The 17,822-nt window shown below is 40.7% G+C and overlaps 1 protein-coding gene across 1 annotated transcript; it reads left to right on the top strand.

Moving 5' to 3' along the window:
• The first annotated feature begins 1,625 nt into the window (after positions 1–1,625).
• Positions 1,626–16,201, top strand: abitram (actin binding transcription modulator). Its single transcript, XM_048559504.2, has 6 exons — positions 1,626–1,715; positions 3,788–3,839; positions 7,232–7,361; positions 10,541–10,617; positions 15,281–15,350; positions 15,436–16,201. The coding sequence occupies exons 1-6, from the start codon at positions 1,640–1,642 to the stop codon at positions 15,601–15,603; spliced, it is 573 nt and encodes a 190-aa protein (XP_048415461.1). The 5' UTR covers positions 1,626–1,639; the 3' UTR covers positions 15,604–16,201.
• The last annotated feature ends 1,621 nt before the right edge of the window (positions 16,202–17,822 follow it).

The raw sequence follows: 17,822 nt of genomic DNA, 5'->3' as shown, positions 1-17,822 counted from the left end.
TCAGCAGCCCAGTTTTAGTTTCTTTAAGGATCTGCTGTTAAAATTTGGTTGCATTTCAACCTCACACTCCTGATCAATGGGCATCAAGCAGAGGGAGTGGCAGACACGTGGATGAGCCTTCTTGTGGCTTTGCTTCTGGGCCTGGCCAAGATGGCCATCAACTAAGTCCAGGCAACAGACTTAAAAGGGGCTCATTGTTCCTACTGTTTGACCCCTTTTGTGGTTACACCCATGCTGGGGCATTCCTGGAGAGGTAGTGCGTTGTGCGTTGTGCTCACCGGCATGGTTGAGACTGCTGGGCGCCATGGGGCCTGGAGTGCATTATAGGCCTGAATGATGATATTCTGATTTAGTTAATTGTGTAAGTCTCCATTTTGTGTTTGCATTTGTTTATGGTTTGGTGCCCAGGGAAGAGAACTGTCTTATTTTTAATCTGTTCCGATTTTGAACCCCTTGGAAGAGCCAAAGCTTCTGTTTTAGCTCTGTACTGGCCCTGTTCCAGATGTGCTTGATGGGGATCAGTCTGAGGGGAATTTTATCTTTATTTGAAATGAGCAAGGGAACATCCTCTGGATTTTAGATTAGATTCCCTACAGTGTGGAAACAGGCCCTTCAGCCCAACAAGTCCACACTGCCCCTTGAAGCATCCGACCCAGGCCCAACCCCTAAACAACTACAGGCAACTTAGCATGGCCAATCCACCTAGCCTGCACATCTTTGGACTGTGGGAGGAAACCCACACAGACAGTTACCCAAGGCTGGAATCGAACCCAGGTCCCTGGCACTGTGAGGCTGCAGTGCTAACCAATGAGCCACCCTGCCGCCCACCATTTTTAAACCATTGTTGTCCCTGTCCCAGGAGTGCTCACTGGGGACAAAGCACAGCGGATTTATTTATGTAATTGGTTATTTGTTTATTTGATTATTTGCTTTCTTTGATTTTGCTTTTGTTTATTTTACTTTGGTCCCCTGTGGTTCCTGCCCAAAAGTGGTTGGTGGGGACAGAGTCAAGGTAGAGCCATTTTTTGCTTGTGTATTTGTTTTTGTTTCTCCCCAGAGTAATTCCTTTGTCAAATAGAAATCAAGTCACGGTAGCTTTATTTTCTGTTCTGAAAGAGCAGAATGGGCTCTGGCCTGGTTAGCACAGACAAGATGGACCGAAAGGTCTCTTTCCGTGCTGTGCATCTCTGAGTGACTGACATAAAATACTTCTCCGCGTTCAGTGCAACTTTTCTAGGCCCAGAAGCTGCAGTGTCTTTTCGTTATCAGCAGATTCAAATAATCACACCTTTAGAATCGGACGGTTTATCCGCTACATTTGTTGCAGTTCCCCCAGGAGACTGCATGGTGAACTTATACATTATAGCTACCTGCCAAAAGTGAAATGTAGCAAGCATCCTTCATTAACAACAACAGAAAATACCGGAAAAACTGAGCGGGTCCGGCAGCATTTGAAGCACAGTTCGATTCCGAGATTCCCCCCTACAGAACAGTATAAAAGTTTTGATTTTTTGCACAGCAATTAGTTGTGAAGTACCAAACATAACCAAGCGCCTGGAACTGGAACAAACACATAGCATCAAGAATCCAACAGGCACTTCCGTTGTGTTGCTAGGAGACGGTACTGACTTCCGGCGTGATGGAGGTGGAGGAGGCGCAGGCTCAGACCTATCCCTCAATGGTGGATCGCTACTTTCGTCGCTGGTATAAGACAGGTAGGTGGCTCTGTCACTGCTGGTACAAGGCAGGGTGGGTGCCTCTGTCACTGCGGAGCCTCGGCCGAGGTGCTGCTGCTGATGGAGCCTTGTCCTGGGTGGGGGAGATTTCCGCCAACCCCGACGGAAGGCCCCAACACCCGGGCGGTGGAATTGGCTCCGACCGAAGAACGGGCGCCGTATTCAGCGGGAGCGGTTAAGACCCCAGCCTGAATTTGCGAGCACCAGACTGACACTGGTTTCCAAATTGGGGACGAGAAGACAATAAACCATAATCCTATCTAAAAGGCTAGAAGGTGGGGATTAGGTTTCCTTTCGCAGAAATTCAGGGGAATAGTCTGGATTTCTATGGGAACACAGCCTAAACTCAGCCCAAAGTTCAGCTCTGATTGTAAGAATTCCATTGTATCTGATGAGATTTTTAATTTTGAGATGGTGTGGCAAAACTGCCAGACTATATGGACTCTGTTGATGGGCAGCTGCTGTTTTCTTCCTATTATTTATGTTATGATGAAATGGTTAGTAGAAAATAACTTGATTAAAATGCATAAGGTTTCCTTATTCAGCCTGCCTCTATGGAATTTTCACAGAGGTGGATAGTGCAGACTCACATCAAATTTGAGGGAAAATAATTCTAACTGCTTCAAAACATTGTAACTCAGTATCTTGAGTCTCAATGTATTGTGACTTGACATTGCCTCGGAAGCTTTTTGGATGTCCCAAGAATGTAAACACTAAATCTGTGAAATTTCAATCTTGTAAATGTATATGGATAGGGTGAGTAAGGAAAAATCTGGCTGTGTATAAGATGGGAAAAGTGCAGTTGTGAGCTTTTGACTGGAAGAATAAGAAAAAGCAGTAAATCTCAAAAAGAGAGCAGCTTTGGAATTCTGTGGTGCAAAGGGATTTGGATGTCTTTGTGCCTAAGTAACAGGTTAGTATGTAGGTGTGACAGAATCAAGAAGGCTAATAGAATGCTGTCATCTATTGAGTAATTGAACATGAAGGGTTGATGTGTTTCAGTTACATTGAGCATTGGTGTGTTGTAGAGGCAGAGATGTACAGTGTGGAAACATACCCTTCTGTCCAACTTGTCTGACCAGATGTCCTAAATTAATCTAGTGCCATTTGCCAACTTTTTGCCCCTATTCTTCTTAAATCCTTCTTTCTCTTATACCCATCCAGATGCCTCTTGAATGTTGTTATTGTACCAGCCTTCCCCCACTTCCTCTGGCAGCTCATTTCATACATGCAGCACCCTCTGTGTGAAAAGGTTGACCTTTAGGCCCCTTTTTAAATCTTTCCTCTTTCACCTTAAACCTATGCCCTCTAGTTCTGGACTTCCCCCAACCAGCGAGAGGACCTTAGGGGCACGAATAGATGACTAGCTATGATTTTATAAAACTCAGCCTATGACGCTCTGAGGATAATAGACCCAGCCTATTCAGCCTCTGCCCATAGCTCAAGCCATCCAATCCTGGCAACATTCCCCAGGGCCTTACCATAATGTGTATAAGTCCTGCCCTGATTGGACTTTCCAAAATGCAGTACCTCCCATTTATCTAAATTAAGCTCCATCTGCCACTTCTTTGCTGTCCACTACACCACCAATTTTGGTGTTTTCTACAAACTTCCTAACTACGCCTCCAATGTTCACATCCAAATCGTTTTCATAAATGATGAAAAGCAGTAGACCCAGGACCGATCCTTGTGCCACACTGGAGGGGAACTTGCATGGTGGTGTTTCCATGTATCTGTTGCTCTTGTTCTTCTAAATGATAGTGGTCACTGGTTTGGAAGATGCTGTCTAAGAAACCTTGGTGAATCAAGAACTGGAAGGTCAAGTTTGTGAATAAGTTCAGATTTTGATGAGGGGAGAAAAAGTAATGTGTGGGGGTGATGGGAAGACACGAGGACACAGGGCATGTAGGTTATAAAATGAGTGAATTTAATAGGAAGATGTAATTTAAATAAAGACAATAGAATATAATAACTTTGCACTATGTACTGCTATGAGGCATTTTTAAAAAAACAGCTTTGCAATTTTTGACGAGTTTTTTTCTTTGTTCCAGATGTTAAAGGGAAACCGTGTGAAGATCATTGTATCTTACACCATTCTAATAGGTGGGTGTATATGATGTATTGCTATTGCAACTTCATAAAGAATAGTGCAATATTGTACGTTGTCATCTTACCATCATCACTAATTATCATTGCTGATAATGACAGCTGCAGGCAACCACACATGTGCAGTCATTGGGCGATGCACAGTTCCAAGCCCTGACATCACCTGCACTTTGTGTAATGTCATGTGTAAATGCATTACTGCGCATACACAGGCAAGTGCACATGCTTTTGAAGTGGGCTTTAGTGGTATGAAGGCGGAGACAAGACACGATATTTGGTGGTGTGAAGAGGGATACGATGGGGAATTCCTAGAGGGAGAAGAGAAAGAGGATCTGGGAGCTGGGGGAGAAGTTTTGTGTGTGCACAAGGACAGCCAAAGGGTAGCAGGCCTCGTCACCCCATCTGCTGGCCTCTCATCACCCTACCCCTCTCATTTTCTCCTGGATCCCAATCTTCCTGTCCCTTTCTCTTCCTGTGTTTATAATGTCTGACCAGGAACCAAAGAAATTAAATTGCTGCTATCAAATGCAGAGCAATGGGGGATCCTTAGTTTGGGTGGAAGGTCAGTTAAATGTAGGTTTTAGGACTTTGCAGTTCAGCTTTCAGAATTTAAGGATTCAGAAACACTGATTTGTGTGAATTTCTTTCTTTTCTGGGAATCAAAAAAAAAGTCTTCACTGAGGTCTCTTCAGCTGATTTTCATTCAGGATTGTTGTTAAGCAATAGTAGCATGGATCCTAGGATTTTTCTAAGTTGGTTTTCTTTTATAGACTTAATGGCTTGACAATCTCTTGTCTGTCTTAAAAGTCTTGGTTTGTATCCTCCAGTAAGCTACCCTTGTGGGTCTTCTGTTTTAACTTTTTTAACTTCTCACTTCCAAGAAATCACAAAGCCTCTTCAACACAATGACATCCAAACAGTTCCATTGTCTAATTTTGCATTGTTAAAGGTACACATATATAGATTAAGTGGTTAGTGCTGTGGAAGTCATTTGGGAGAGGACCTTAGTTTTCAGGGTGTTCAGTGCCTAGCCTGTTGCTTATATGTTGGCAGTGAGCTGAAACTTATTTTCTCAATGCAGACCTGTGTACTGAATTCAGTGACTGAAGTGATTTTGGTTTAGGATTGCAGATGGTGTAGGTCGAACAGCTTCCGCTCTGTTCTGTAGACCCTCTCCATGCCTTTGGGCAGTCTTATTTAGGAAAAGAATATTAATGGGTTGTGGCCATCACTTACTAGGCCTACATTTATTGTCCATTCCTAATTGCTCTGGGGAAGATGGTTGTGAGCTGCTTTCCTAAATTGCTACAATGCTGCAGTCCTTTGAATGTAGAGATCCTCACAGTGCTATTAGCTAAGGAGTTCCAGGATTTTGAGCCAGTAACAGTGGAGGAATAGCAGTATGGTTTTAAGTCAGGCTGAATTGTGCTCCTGGAGGGAGATTTGTAAGTGGTGCTGCTACCATGTATTTGCTGCTTCGTCCAACTAGGTAGTAAGACGGCACAAGTTTGGAAGTTAGTGTCAGAGGAGGCTTGGGGAATTCCTGTTGTCTATTTTTTTAGATGGTTTATTGTACAGCCAATGTGCAGTGGTGGAGTACGTAAGTGCTTAGGGTGGTGGATGGATTGTAAACTAAGCAGGCTGATTTGTCTTTAATGGTCTTGTTAGTGCCCTAGGCAGTGTGCCACACTTGCTGGATAGATGCCTGTGTTACAGCTGTATTGAAACATCTTGTTAAATGGCACTTCTAGTCCTCGAGCACGTTTTCAGTACTGTTGCTAGAACGTTGTCAGCCTTTACAGCATGCAGTGCCTTCATTCAGCTGTTTCTTGCTATCATGTGGAGTAAATAAATGGTTCAAAACTGGGTACTGGGTCCTTTTCAGAAGGGTGAAGCTGAGTTGGTATTGGAATGAGAAAGATGTAAAAGAGGGTTGCTGCAGTGATTGTAGCTGCCTTTGATCTTCACAGGGCAGCCACATTTAAGGAGAATACTTCATAAGCCATCACAGTTGACAGTAAACGGCTTCTTTTGAAATGTCATCTTGTTGGTATGCATTATTTTAATTTCATGCAGGAGGTGTGTGTTCCAGAGATACTGATTTCTTTTATTAGAAATAGCTGTTGCACCTCAGTCTGAATCAAATTATTGGAATTACTAATTTAACTGAATAACACAAAGATACAAGTAGCAGTGATTTCCTGTGATCTGAGCTAACGTATGTAGTTGTTTGACAATAGGTAAATTGAGGAGCAATTTAGACAGAATGGGCTAAATACATTTTCCTTTTGTATTTGTATATGTAATACTTTTAAATGTATTTATGAAATCTGATGTAAAGAATTAAAACTGGGTTCCAAAGCATGCAGTTAGACCATTAGCTCATATTATGAAATACCTAGCATTTGTGCTAAGTGAGAATCGTTTTTTTTACATTAAGTCTCTGTATAAGGGAAATTAATCCTACATAACAATAGTCTAAGAAAACACAAGTAATTAATTTTACACTGAGTTTTCATCCTTAAATTTAAAAATGTAGTTCAAGGTTGACTCACTAGTACAAGTTATTGGATTTAAATTTCTCTCCAGGGTCTTAACATTATCACTGAAGTGGACCGAGTTTAATGGCCTGCCATATTACTCATACAGCATTACAAAGAATAGTTTTGTTTACTAATGTTCTGGCTAACACTTTACTCTTAACCAACCCAATAAGGGTAATCCATTAACTAGAAAACAATTCATAATTTTTGTAGGACCTTGTCAAATGTAAATGTTTCTTTTACCAAATACCAGTAATAACTGTACATCAAAAGTAAATAATAGTAATGACTACACTTCAAAATTAGTGTAGTTTTTATCATTCCAAAGAAATGATTTGATGCTAATTAAATGGAAGTTGACTTTTGATTTATGTTCTTGAAAGGGCAATTTAGTTATCTTGTTATTACTGATCCATCTTAACCATGCCAATATATGTAAGTGATCACTAATGATAGCTTTAGAACCATAGTAATTGGCACATGATAATCCACATGACTAAATATGGTGCAGAGCTGGATGAACACAGCAGGCCCAGCAGCATCAGAGGCGTTGGAATGCTGACGTTTCGGGCCTAGACCCTTCTTCAGATGTGGGTCTGAAGATTGGTCTAGGCCCAAAACTTCAGCCTTTCTGCTCCTTTGCTGCTTGGCCTGCTGTGTTCATCCAACTTTATACCTTGGTATCTCAGATTTTCCAGCATCTGCAGTTCCTACTATGTCTGACTAAATATTGTTGTTGGACTCCTGACATATAGAATATAGCACTTATTCTAGCATTGGAAGTATGTAGGCTGTTCTTTTTATCTGCTTTTGAGCTCTAATTCATGCCACTCTTGATTATGACAGGATATGTGTCATCACACTGGCAGAATCTCACCCTCTGTTACAGAGTGGGAAAGAAATAAAAAATATAAGCTACCAGATCAGTGCCAATTGTAGTCGACTACAAAACAAGGTTTCAGGAAAATCTAAACGGGTATGTTTGATCTTTTTTTATTTATTTGAATTCCTTCCCTCTCAATCCCTTAGCCATGACCTCAGACGTAGAAGTGATAGAATGACAGGCAGTGTTGTTGTAAGTGTGTGCTTTTGAATAAATGATATTGAAACATTTTATTTCTTGGAATGTTATTTACATCCATCGTCACCATTTTTTAAAAAAATGGTCTGCCATTTCAGTCGTGGGTTTCAGCAGGATTTTTTTAAAAAATATGCTTTGTCAGTGATCTCCTATGTTTCTAGATCTAAGACCTAAAGATTTTGGAAAGTATACATGGGAGCAAAATGAAGACTTATCAAAAAAATTTCAGTTAATCCTAAGTAACTTGGATCTGTACATGTCACACATCACACGCCTCTTGTTTCTGTTTGTGATTCTGATGGAGTTTTATTTTAGATGTTTGTTTGAAAACTTGTATTTTTGTAAAGGAGCTGAAGCTGATACATGTGTCTTATCAAATTATTTTCATACTATGTAGCTTTAGTTGTCGTACAGTGATGGTTCCATTGATTTGTTTTATTGCAATAATCCGTAAGCCAATTTTGATTTGTAAATGTTGTAAAGCACATCCATTCTCCAAAGTGTGCTCTCTTTTTCACCCCATGTTTCTATATTATACAATTGTATCCTTAAACTGAACTGGATATTTCATGTAGCATTTTCAGTTTGTTATTAAATTTCTTGGAAGACCCAATCTTTGTGAATACGTTTTCTGAAATTTGCTGTAATTTCACATTTAATATTACTTGCAGACTCCAAAAGATTATTATTATCTCATCTGGGCACAAGTCAGGAGTTTGGGGAGGACGCCCCACTTTCCTGAATGAGTGTGCCTCCAACAACACTCAAAAGGCTTGATACTGTCCAGGAAAATTAGCCTGCTTGAATGACAGCACACTTACAAGCATTCAGTCCCTCCACCACCACCAGTGTTTACCGTTGACAAAATGCACTGCAGAAATTTTTAACATCTTCCAAACCCACAACCACTTTCGTCTAGAGAGACCAGGGCAACAGACAAATGACAAATTGTCAACATGTACTGAAATACAGTGAAAAGCTTTGTTTACGAGCAATACATGCAGAGCATAGTAAGCAAAGGATGTACAGATCAAAAAGACAGAGGCATACAGGTTACATCACCCAGGGCATGTGTAGGCGAGATCAACGTTAGCAAGATCAGCATTATTTGAGTCTAGAAAGTCCATTCATCAGTCTGATAATAGCTGGGAAGAAGCTGTTCCTGATCATGCTCACAAGTGTGTTCAGGTTTCTGTATCTGCTGCCTGACAGAAGAGGTCATAGCAGATCATTACTGGCGTGTGTGTGAAGGGTTTTTGATTATATTGGCAGCCTTTCCACAGCAGTGAACAGTGTAAATAAAGTCTGTGGATGGAAGGCTGTCTTCCATAATGCTATGGGCTGTGCACATGACTTTCTGTAGTTTCTTACAGTTCTGGCCAGCAGTTGCTGTACCAGGCCATTATGCATCTGAACAGCAAACTTTCAATGATGTGCCTGTGGAAGGTGGAGGATGGTATGGACATGCCAGATTTCTTGAGCAATGCCACTGCAAGTTCCCCTTAAAACCACTCACTATCCTGACTTGGAAATATATTGCAGTTCCTTCATGGTTGCTGGATCAAAATCCAGGAATTCTCTCCCTAATGGCATTGTGGATTCACCAACAGCACTGGAGCAGTTCAAGTAAGCAGTTCTTCGTAACCACCTCAAGTGCAACAATGGATGTGCAATAAACACTGGCCCATCCAGGAATGCCCACATCCCATAAATTATTTTTCTTTAAAAATCAAAAAGACATTATTCTAAAGAAGACTTTTTTTTTCTCTCATTTTGGGCCATTTTTCTTGCAAGTCCTCCAGGCTATGTGCCAAGTTAATTACTATGACGTTCATTTTGGTGATGTCTCTTGCAAATTGAATTCAGATGCTCTGGTCAATTATCCAAAAACAAGTTCCAGTATGTAAACTTTACTCAGTTACCAACTGATTAAATTTGCAGCTCAGTGTTTATTATTAATTTTGGGAATGACCGTAAAAAGAATGCATTGATTGGCTAGAGTGTTGCCATGGCACCACCAACAGGCAACTTAATTCCCAAGCTCTGGTGTGGTTTTGAAAATGTTAAGACTCGAACACATTCCTTTTGTTTGCAGAACATGGGTCCCTGGCTGTGAATGTATTCCACTGTGGGAAGCTTAGGCTGTGAGCTTGACTTTATCTTATGAGCTGTGAGTTCCTAATAGTTATCCTAAGGATTATTCATCAAATGCTGCCAATTGTGGCATCATATTGAACAATATGCATTTATTCTAGGTTTTGCAAGCACAGGCTCATTGAATATGGTCTGTGTCGTGCCTATCATAAACGAGCAAAGCAATGTGCTGCTAGATTAGCCAGTTGCTGAGACATACAACTAACATACCTGGTATTGCACTGTCCTGAAATTAATGCATAAATGTTGCTCAATTGTGTGACGATAAGAATGTCTTTTTGTCCTGATAGCAGCATCTTGTTATGGGGGAAGGAAGGATTTGCATAGCCATTATACAGTACCAGCATCAAATAGATTCTTTAGCTTGTTTAAAATTATGAGATACTTTGCCTTTCCAAGCGAGTTTGAGGTCAGACTTTTCTTTTACAGTCTGAATGTGGTGACCCATGGCTGATTTTGTAAGTTTGCACAATGTACCGTGAACAGTGATCTGATAGCAACGTAACTTTGCACTCTTTCCTTTGTTAAGCATACAAGATGAGCAAATGACTAGGTTTCTATTTTCAGAATTACTAATGAGGCCAGTCTTCTAGCTACACGTATCCTAACGTGTTTTGTGATCAGTAGATTTGCAGTAGATATTAGATTTGGTGCTGCCACACAGTAGATACATTAGTTATCTCTGTTTGAAGTGATTCATACGTCTTAAAGCTCTACATGAACCTCAAGCTACAGTTGATACCTTTTGATATAGTAAGCATTGGCACCTTTGTTATACCTTGCAAGAATTGCACTTGCAACTTTTCTATTTAGCCAGTTTGTGGAAAATTTATGAAAATTGTCGCAGTGATATGCTGATTGATTGATTGATTCTTTTTTTGGTGAGTTTGATTATATATGTTTGTTTAAACTTATTTCAGGGTGGACAGTTTCTAACAGAACTTGCACCATTGTGCAGAATACTGTGTTCAGATGGCGAGGAATACACAATATACAGGCAAGGTCTTTCTCTTTGCTTTGAAGTCTGTTTATAATTGTGAAGTTCATTAAATATTGTAACTATTGTGAAATTTTCCTAAATTGGCATAATTTTGTGCATTAACATTGTGTATTTGAGAGATTTTCTCTGTGCCACATATTACATTTTCCCTTTACCACCAGCCATAAATGGAAATCTTTGACTGCAAATCTCTTTTCTTGAAATGCCTACCTATTCAAAAAAAACACATGGTAGAGGTATTGCTGAGTCAGATTTAGGGTTTCGTGTGTGTCCTTTGTTGATATTTATCCTGCCAGAACAACTTTAAAATCTGTTGGAGGCACAGGCAGTCAGCAAATTTGCTTTCGAAAGGTCAATATTGGGGGTGAAAAATGAGCGAAAATGTGAGAGGCCCAACTGCATCACACATCAGCTGGAAATACAAATGAGTATAGAGACAGTGATAGGAGGAGCAATTTGAAGATGTGATGGTATATCTGTTTGGGTACCAGAACAGCAGTGCGGAGGCACGCTGTAGGTTTTGGCCTCTTTAAAGATACTGTTAATATCTTGGCTCGATAAATTGATATTCCATTCAAACTTTTTAAAATGTTTTTTAACCACTTGATTTGTTTGGGTCATTATGCACAAATATTAGTATTAATGGTCTTGGTGTTCATTAATTTTGCAGTGATGGGTTGACTAGCCTTCAAAGTAGAATTGATGTATTTGGGAAATCCTTTTGTGTCTCCTGTCAGTTTTGACAAAGTAAATTTAAAAAGTGACTGCCTTTTTAAAATGATTCTGCACGAGCTGTAAGACAGTGTTAGCTGTGAGTTCATCAGTCGCTGGAAGTGTATTTCGAATGATGGCTTTTTATGTGTAGATATGTGTGCCAATTACTTTGGAAAAACAAAATTTGTTGGCATTGTCTGATCCTTATTTTGTGCCACTTTAAATAATGTTATTTTTAAGACTTCTGATATTTTTCTCGTGTGTTGCGGCTTTAAGTTTTTAATGAAGGCTTGCTCTTTTGGAAATGGATCCTACAACATTGAGGAAAATGTCTCAATCCAGAACTAAAATTACTGAATTAGCAGAACACTTCTACATTCTCTTCCTTGACAATTTTTGGATTTTAAAATAATTTCCCATTTATTAATTTTAAGGTCCTTTCTGAAAGGTGACAGTTTTTAAAATTGTTCATGGGATGTAGGCAACACTGAACGTGCCATTACATCTCTGAGAGAGACGATGGCTTAATGGATTGGACTCGTAATTCAGAGACTCCCAAAATTGGACAGCTGGCCTTCTGGCTAGTTAAACAACAGCCTAGACATCTACTGACAGGGCAGATCGACCATAGATGGTGCACAATGGTGTACAATTTGTGAAGGAGTTTTCCTGGGTATCTTCAACATTGTCACTGAACCCCAAAACGTCTTAAAGCACTAGGTTACAGCACTAGGTTAAAAAACAATGTTCGTAATCAACAAGCTCTGTAGGATGTGCAATAGGTGTTGAGAGAGCTAACAAGGGGGGGGATAAAAACAAATAAGCGAAAGAACTGTGCAAATGCTGAAAGTTGCTGGAAAATCTCCAAGTCTGGCAGCATCTGTGGAGAGAATCAGCATTAATATTTCAGGTCCAGTGACTCTTCTTCAGGACGGACATACTTGACCTCATCGTCATCAGTTTGCCTAATGCAGATGCATCTGTGCATGATGATATCTGGAAAAGTAACTAAGCCCCACACGCCTTGTGGAGACAAAGTCTATGTTGAGAATACCCTACATTGCGTTGTGTGGAGCTATATCACCGTGCTAGATGGGATCATCTTTGAACAGATCGAGCAACTCCAGACTGGATATCTGAGGTGCTGTGGGCCATCAGCAAATGTATACTCCAACATCATCTGCAACCTCATGGCCTGGTGTATCCCCCACTCCACGACTACCATCAAACCAAGGGATCAATCTTGGCTTAATAAAGTGTCAAGCGCAGCAAAAGGCATTCTAAAAATGAAGTGTCAACCCAGTGAAGACTACTTGTGTGCAAAACAGCATAAGTTTTAAGTGATAGATTGAGCAAGGCAATTTCACAACCAGTCCATCAGATCTAAGCCTTCCAAAGCTAAATACTGTAATTTGTTCTGCAGAAGAGTCCTTTTGAGCTCAGTGTTAACACTATAATTCTCTCTCTACCAGGCCTGATGAGCTTCTCCAGCAGATATGTTTATCGGATTTCCTGCAGCATTTTTTCTTGATCTTAGATATGAGCTCTGAGCTCTTGCCATGTATATTCGTGAATGGTGCTGTACAAGCAAACTATTCACTCAAGGATCCACTAGTATTCCCATCCTCAATCATTGGAATGCCCAGCACATCTGTGCAACAGGAAAGGCTGAAGTGTTTGTAACAATCGTCAGCCAGAAGTGCTGAGATAGAGCCAAGATGGATCTACTATAGGTCTCTAGCATCACTGCCAGTCTTTAGCCAATCATATCCACTCCATGTGATATCAAACAGCTGGAAACACTGGATACTACAATGGCTTATGGGCTCCTGATATTCCAACAATAGTACTAACAGCTTGTGCTGCAGAACTTGCCAGGCCTCTAGCCAAGCTGTTCCAGTACAGTTACAACAATGGCATCTTCCCAACAGTGTGGAAAAGTGCCCATATTGTTGGTATGTTCAGTGTACATGTGGAAAAAATCCAAATTGAGTAATTACCATCCCATCAGTCTATTCTTGATCATCAACAAAGTAATGGTACTTAATACAGCTGTCAAGATGAGCAATGTCTGCTCATTGATGCTCTGTCTGTGTTTCACCAGGGCCACTCATTCCTCACCTCATTACAGTCTCGGTTCAAACGTGACCAAAAGAGCTGAATTGCAGAGGTCAGATGAGAATGATAGCCCTTAACATCAGGCACTGCAGCAAAACTGGAATCGTGGTCAGAGGAAACTATACACTGGTTGGGGCCATACCTGGCAAAAAACAGAGGGGATTGTGAATATTGGAGATCGGTGATCTCCATTCCAGGACATCTCTACAGGAGTTCTTCAGGGTAATGTCCAAGGCTCCACCGGTGTGAACTGCTTCATCAATGACCTTTCCACCATCATAAAGTCAGACGTGGGGTTGATTGAGAAGAATGCTCAGCACCATTCATAACTACACTGAAGCAGTCCAAGTCCAAATCCAGCAAGACCTGGACAGTATCCAGGTTTGGGGTGACAAGTGGCCAGTAACATTTGTGCCACACGTGCCAGGTATTAGCTATCTTCAGGAAAAGTAAATTTGGTTATCGGTTCTTGACATTCAATGGCATTGCCACCAGAGAAACCCCCACTGTCAACACCCTGAGGCCAGGTCACCTTTGACTAGAAACAACAATACAAAGAGAAGAACATGTTTAGAGGCTGAGAATACTATGGTGAACAGCTCATGTCTTGTCTCCTCAAAGGCTGTACATTATCTGTTAGGCATAGGCTAGGATTGTGACGGAATACAGTCTCCACTTGCTGAGAGTGCAGTTCCAACAACACTCGAGCATGATACTATCAGGATAAAACTACCTGTTTGGCATCCCACTTTACACCTGTCTAAAGCCAGTCATGAGTGCCATCTACAAGATATGCTGTAGCAACTTACCCATGCTCTTAAACGTATTCTTGCAAATTGGTGTTCAATATTATTTTTCAATGAATGCTGCTCTTACTTCCCATCCTTAAATACCTGGGGAAGATGCCATTGAGTTACCGGCTTGAACTGCAGCAATCAATAGGGTATAAGTAATCACAGTGCTTATGGGGAGGGAGTTCCAGGACTTTAAACTAGGTGACACTGAAGGAACAGCTGTATGGTTCAAAATCAGGATGGTGTGTTGCTTGGGTGGAGCTTTCAGGTTGTGGTGTGCACTAAGTGTTGGAGATAATGGATTTGGAAGGAGCCTTTGTGAGTTGTTGCATTGGTGACAGAGGGAGTTAATATTCAACATGGTGTTTGGGGTACCAATCAAATAGGCTGCTGGGTCCTGCTTGGTGTTAAGCTGCTTGTGGTGTTGGAGCTGCATCAATCCAGACACATTCCATTGCACACTAGACCTGAATCTTGTAAATGGTGTAAAGGTGACTTGCTTTGAGATGTTTTCCTGTACAGGACGAGGATTTGAGCTGATGCAATCATATTGATGCAGGATAATCAGAATTCCTCTACATTGTAGTTGGGTATCAAGTAACTTGGTAAGAATAGTTGTTTGCTTGCCATTTGTGCTGTATCTTGCATCTCGGCTGTCATGAAGTTGCCTTTGGAAACTAACGTTTTTGACTTGTTTTAAAAAAAACGGAATTGGATGCAAAGCAACAGAGCCACCCTGTGGTCGTGAGAAATGTCCTGTTGCTAATTTAAACACCATGTTCTGTCACAATAAAAGTGCTTCACCCCAGGAAAAATAGCAAATATGATCAGTTTAAGGAAACAAGCTTTTCTTTTTTACAAACAGTTCACAAATGGCTGACAATGGCAGAAAGATAATTTGAATGTAATTCTCAAATGAGATATAAGAAAAAGGAAGTTGTTTACTTTTCATGGTTTATATTAACTGTATAAAGAAAACAACACGTGGCTGTTATACTGTTACCCTTTCAAGTTCCCTCCCTTTTTTATTGCAGTTGTATCAGAGGACGTTTACTGGAGGTAAATGAAAATATTCTCCAGGATCCTAGACTTCTACAAAGAAAGGTAAAATAGGATTATCTCTCTCAAATTTACTATGGTTTATTTTGTCATTTGTATTAATGTAAAGCTCTTTCTGTCCCACAATCAGCCATCAACCGAAGGATACGTTGCTGTTGTATTACCCAAATTTGAAGAAAGCAAAAGTATAACCCAAGGTTTAATTAATCAAGAACAGTATCAAGATATTATTTCAAGCAGACACAAGACAACCGCAGAAGTAGCGGGAAATACTGACCTCCAAGAGTCTCAATCCTAGCTCTCTTAGCAATTGAGTAACAAGGTGTGGAGCTGGATGAACATGGCAGGCCAAGCAGCATCAGAAGCAGGAAAGTTCTCTCCCTATTTATTTCCGAACCATCTTCTCCCCAACCCCCCAACTTCTGAAGAAGGGTCTAGGCCCGAAACAACAGCTTTCCTGCTCCTCTGATGCTGCTTGGCCTGCTGTGTTCATCCAGCTGTACACCTTGTTATCTCATTCTCCAGCATCTGCAGTTCCTACTAACTCTCTTAGCAACTGCATTCCTTAAGTTAAGCTGTTTTTATTTCAGATGAAAATTAAACCAGCAACATGCTTTAAGTGTTTTAAATGGATGATTTATGTGATAAACCAGTTGTTTTGGTCTTGAATTACATAGTTGAAAGTCAGTTTATTTCTCATTGAAAATAGGTTTAAAGCAATATTTTTAAAATTGTTTTGCGTACTTTTTCCTTGAAATATGTTTAAAGCTTTTTAAAATTTTAAACCTTGCTTAGTGAGAAGGATTTTTGTATGATGACATTTAAATTGAAAATAAGTGCAAAATGTTTTTCACAAATTAACCTGAAACTTTTATTACATTTCATTTATTTTGATATTGAATTAAATATCCTGAATTTGTTTTAGACTGAAGACTGTCCAAAAGTCTCTTGCGATTTTGAATGTGTATTACAAAAATAAAGATTAACTTTTGATTTTGACTTAGAAATATTTCTGATTGCTGTACCCTCCCTTAGTCTTTTCTTCTTCATATAGACATATAATTCAGCAACGCCGGTCTACACCAACCTTTACTCTTATCTACTTTCCCATATGATCTACAAGTTGGTCTCAAGTTACTAAGGCCCACTACTACATTTTTTTAATGAAATTAGTTAAAGGTTATACATACTTTGTCATTGATACATACATCTTTTATATTTCAACAACATAGTGGTGCTGGAGAAAAGTGTTTTTGGCGACAAGTGTCTTAGATTTTAATACGCTGAGTTGACATGTGACATGATTTGATGGAAAAAGTAGTTATGAAGTTTAGAATATTGAATAGATTTTAGAAATCAGTGAATGACTAAAACCAAAAATTAAAGGGGGAAAACTAAAGTATGAGAAAAGCTCACTAGAAATTTAGAAATTCTGAAGAGTAACATGCTCATCTGTGAGATTTGAGAATAGGGAATTAGTGAGAAACAAGGAAATGAAATGTTGAACATTTATTGTGCATACTTAAAATCAACAGGGGAGAACTTAGAACATTCACAATACCTGAGGGAAAGGTACTGGGAAAAACCATTAGAAGGTGGACAAGACCCCTGGCCCTGATGGCTTTTATTTTTAAAAGTAGTGGCTGTCGACTTTGAGATGATAAGGTGTAGAGCTGGATGAACACAGCAGGTCGAGGAGGAGGAAAGCTGATATTTCGGGTCTGGACCCTTCTTCAGAAATGGGGGAGGGGAAGGGAATTCTGAAATAGAGGGAGGCAGATTGAAAGTGGATAAAGGAGCAACTAGGCAGAGAGGAGATGGACTGGTCAAGGAGGTGGGGATGGAGCCAATAAAGGTGAGTGTAGCTGGGGAGTTGGGATGGGGCTTGGTCAGTCAAGGGAAGACTGACAAGTCAAGGAGGCAGGAATGAGGCTGGTAGGTAGGGAGGTGGGGGTGAGGTTGGTCAGTGAGGTGAGAGGAGCAGATAGTTGGGAGAAAAGCCGAACAGGTCAAGGAGGCAGGGATGAGCTAGGCTGGTTTTAGGATGAGGTTGGGGGTGGGGAGACTTTGAAACTTGTGAAGTCCACATTTGAGACAATTGGGCTGCAGGGTTCCCAAGTGGAATATGAGGTGCTGTTCCTACAGCCTTTGGGTGGCATAGCTGTAGCAGTGCAGGAGGCCCAGGATGGACATCCCACTCCAGGGAGTGGGAGTTGAAGTGGTTCGCGACTTGGAGGTACAGTTGTTTGTTGTGAACCAAGTGTAGGTGTTCCACAAAGTGGCCTCCAATTTACCACGTTAACAGATGTGCAAGTGAACATCTGTTTAATGTGGAAGGTTTTCTTGGGGCCTGGGATGGGGGTGAGGGGGAAGGTGTAGGGGCAGGTGTCGCATTGCCTGCAGTTACAGGGAAAAGTGGCAGGGGTGGTGGAGCTAGTGGGGAGTGTGGAGTAGACGAGGGAGTCAGAGGGAGCAGTCCCTCCAAAAGGCAGATAAGGGTGGGGAGGGAAATATATC

Source organism: Stegostoma tigrinum, chromosome 2 (genome assembly GCF_030684315.1).
Source record: "Stegostoma tigrinum isolate sSteTig4 chromosome 2, sSteTig4.hap1, whole genome shotgun sequence".
Classification (NCBI taxonomy): domain Eukaryota; kingdom Metazoa; phylum Chordata; class Chondrichthyes; order Orectolobiformes; family Stegostomatidae; genus Stegostoma; species Stegostoma tigrinum.
Note: the sequence above shows the minus strand (reverse complement) of the source record. Positions and strands in the feature narration are given on the sequence as shown.

Bases quoted from the DNA above. Each gene is read 5' to 3' on its own strand.
- abitram (XM_048559504.2), top strand. From the start codon at position 1,640: ATGGAGGTGGAGGAGGCGCAGGCTCAGACCTATCCCTCAATGGTGGAT. The intron at 1,716-3,787 runs GTAGGTGGCTCT...TCTTTGTTCCAG, and splicing joins TCGTCGCTGGTATAAGACAG to ATGTTAAAGGGAAACCGTGT. The intron at 7,362-10,540 runs GTATGTTTGATC...AACTTATTTCAG, and splicing joins TTTCAGGAAAATCTAAACGG to GGTGGACAGTTTCTAACAGA.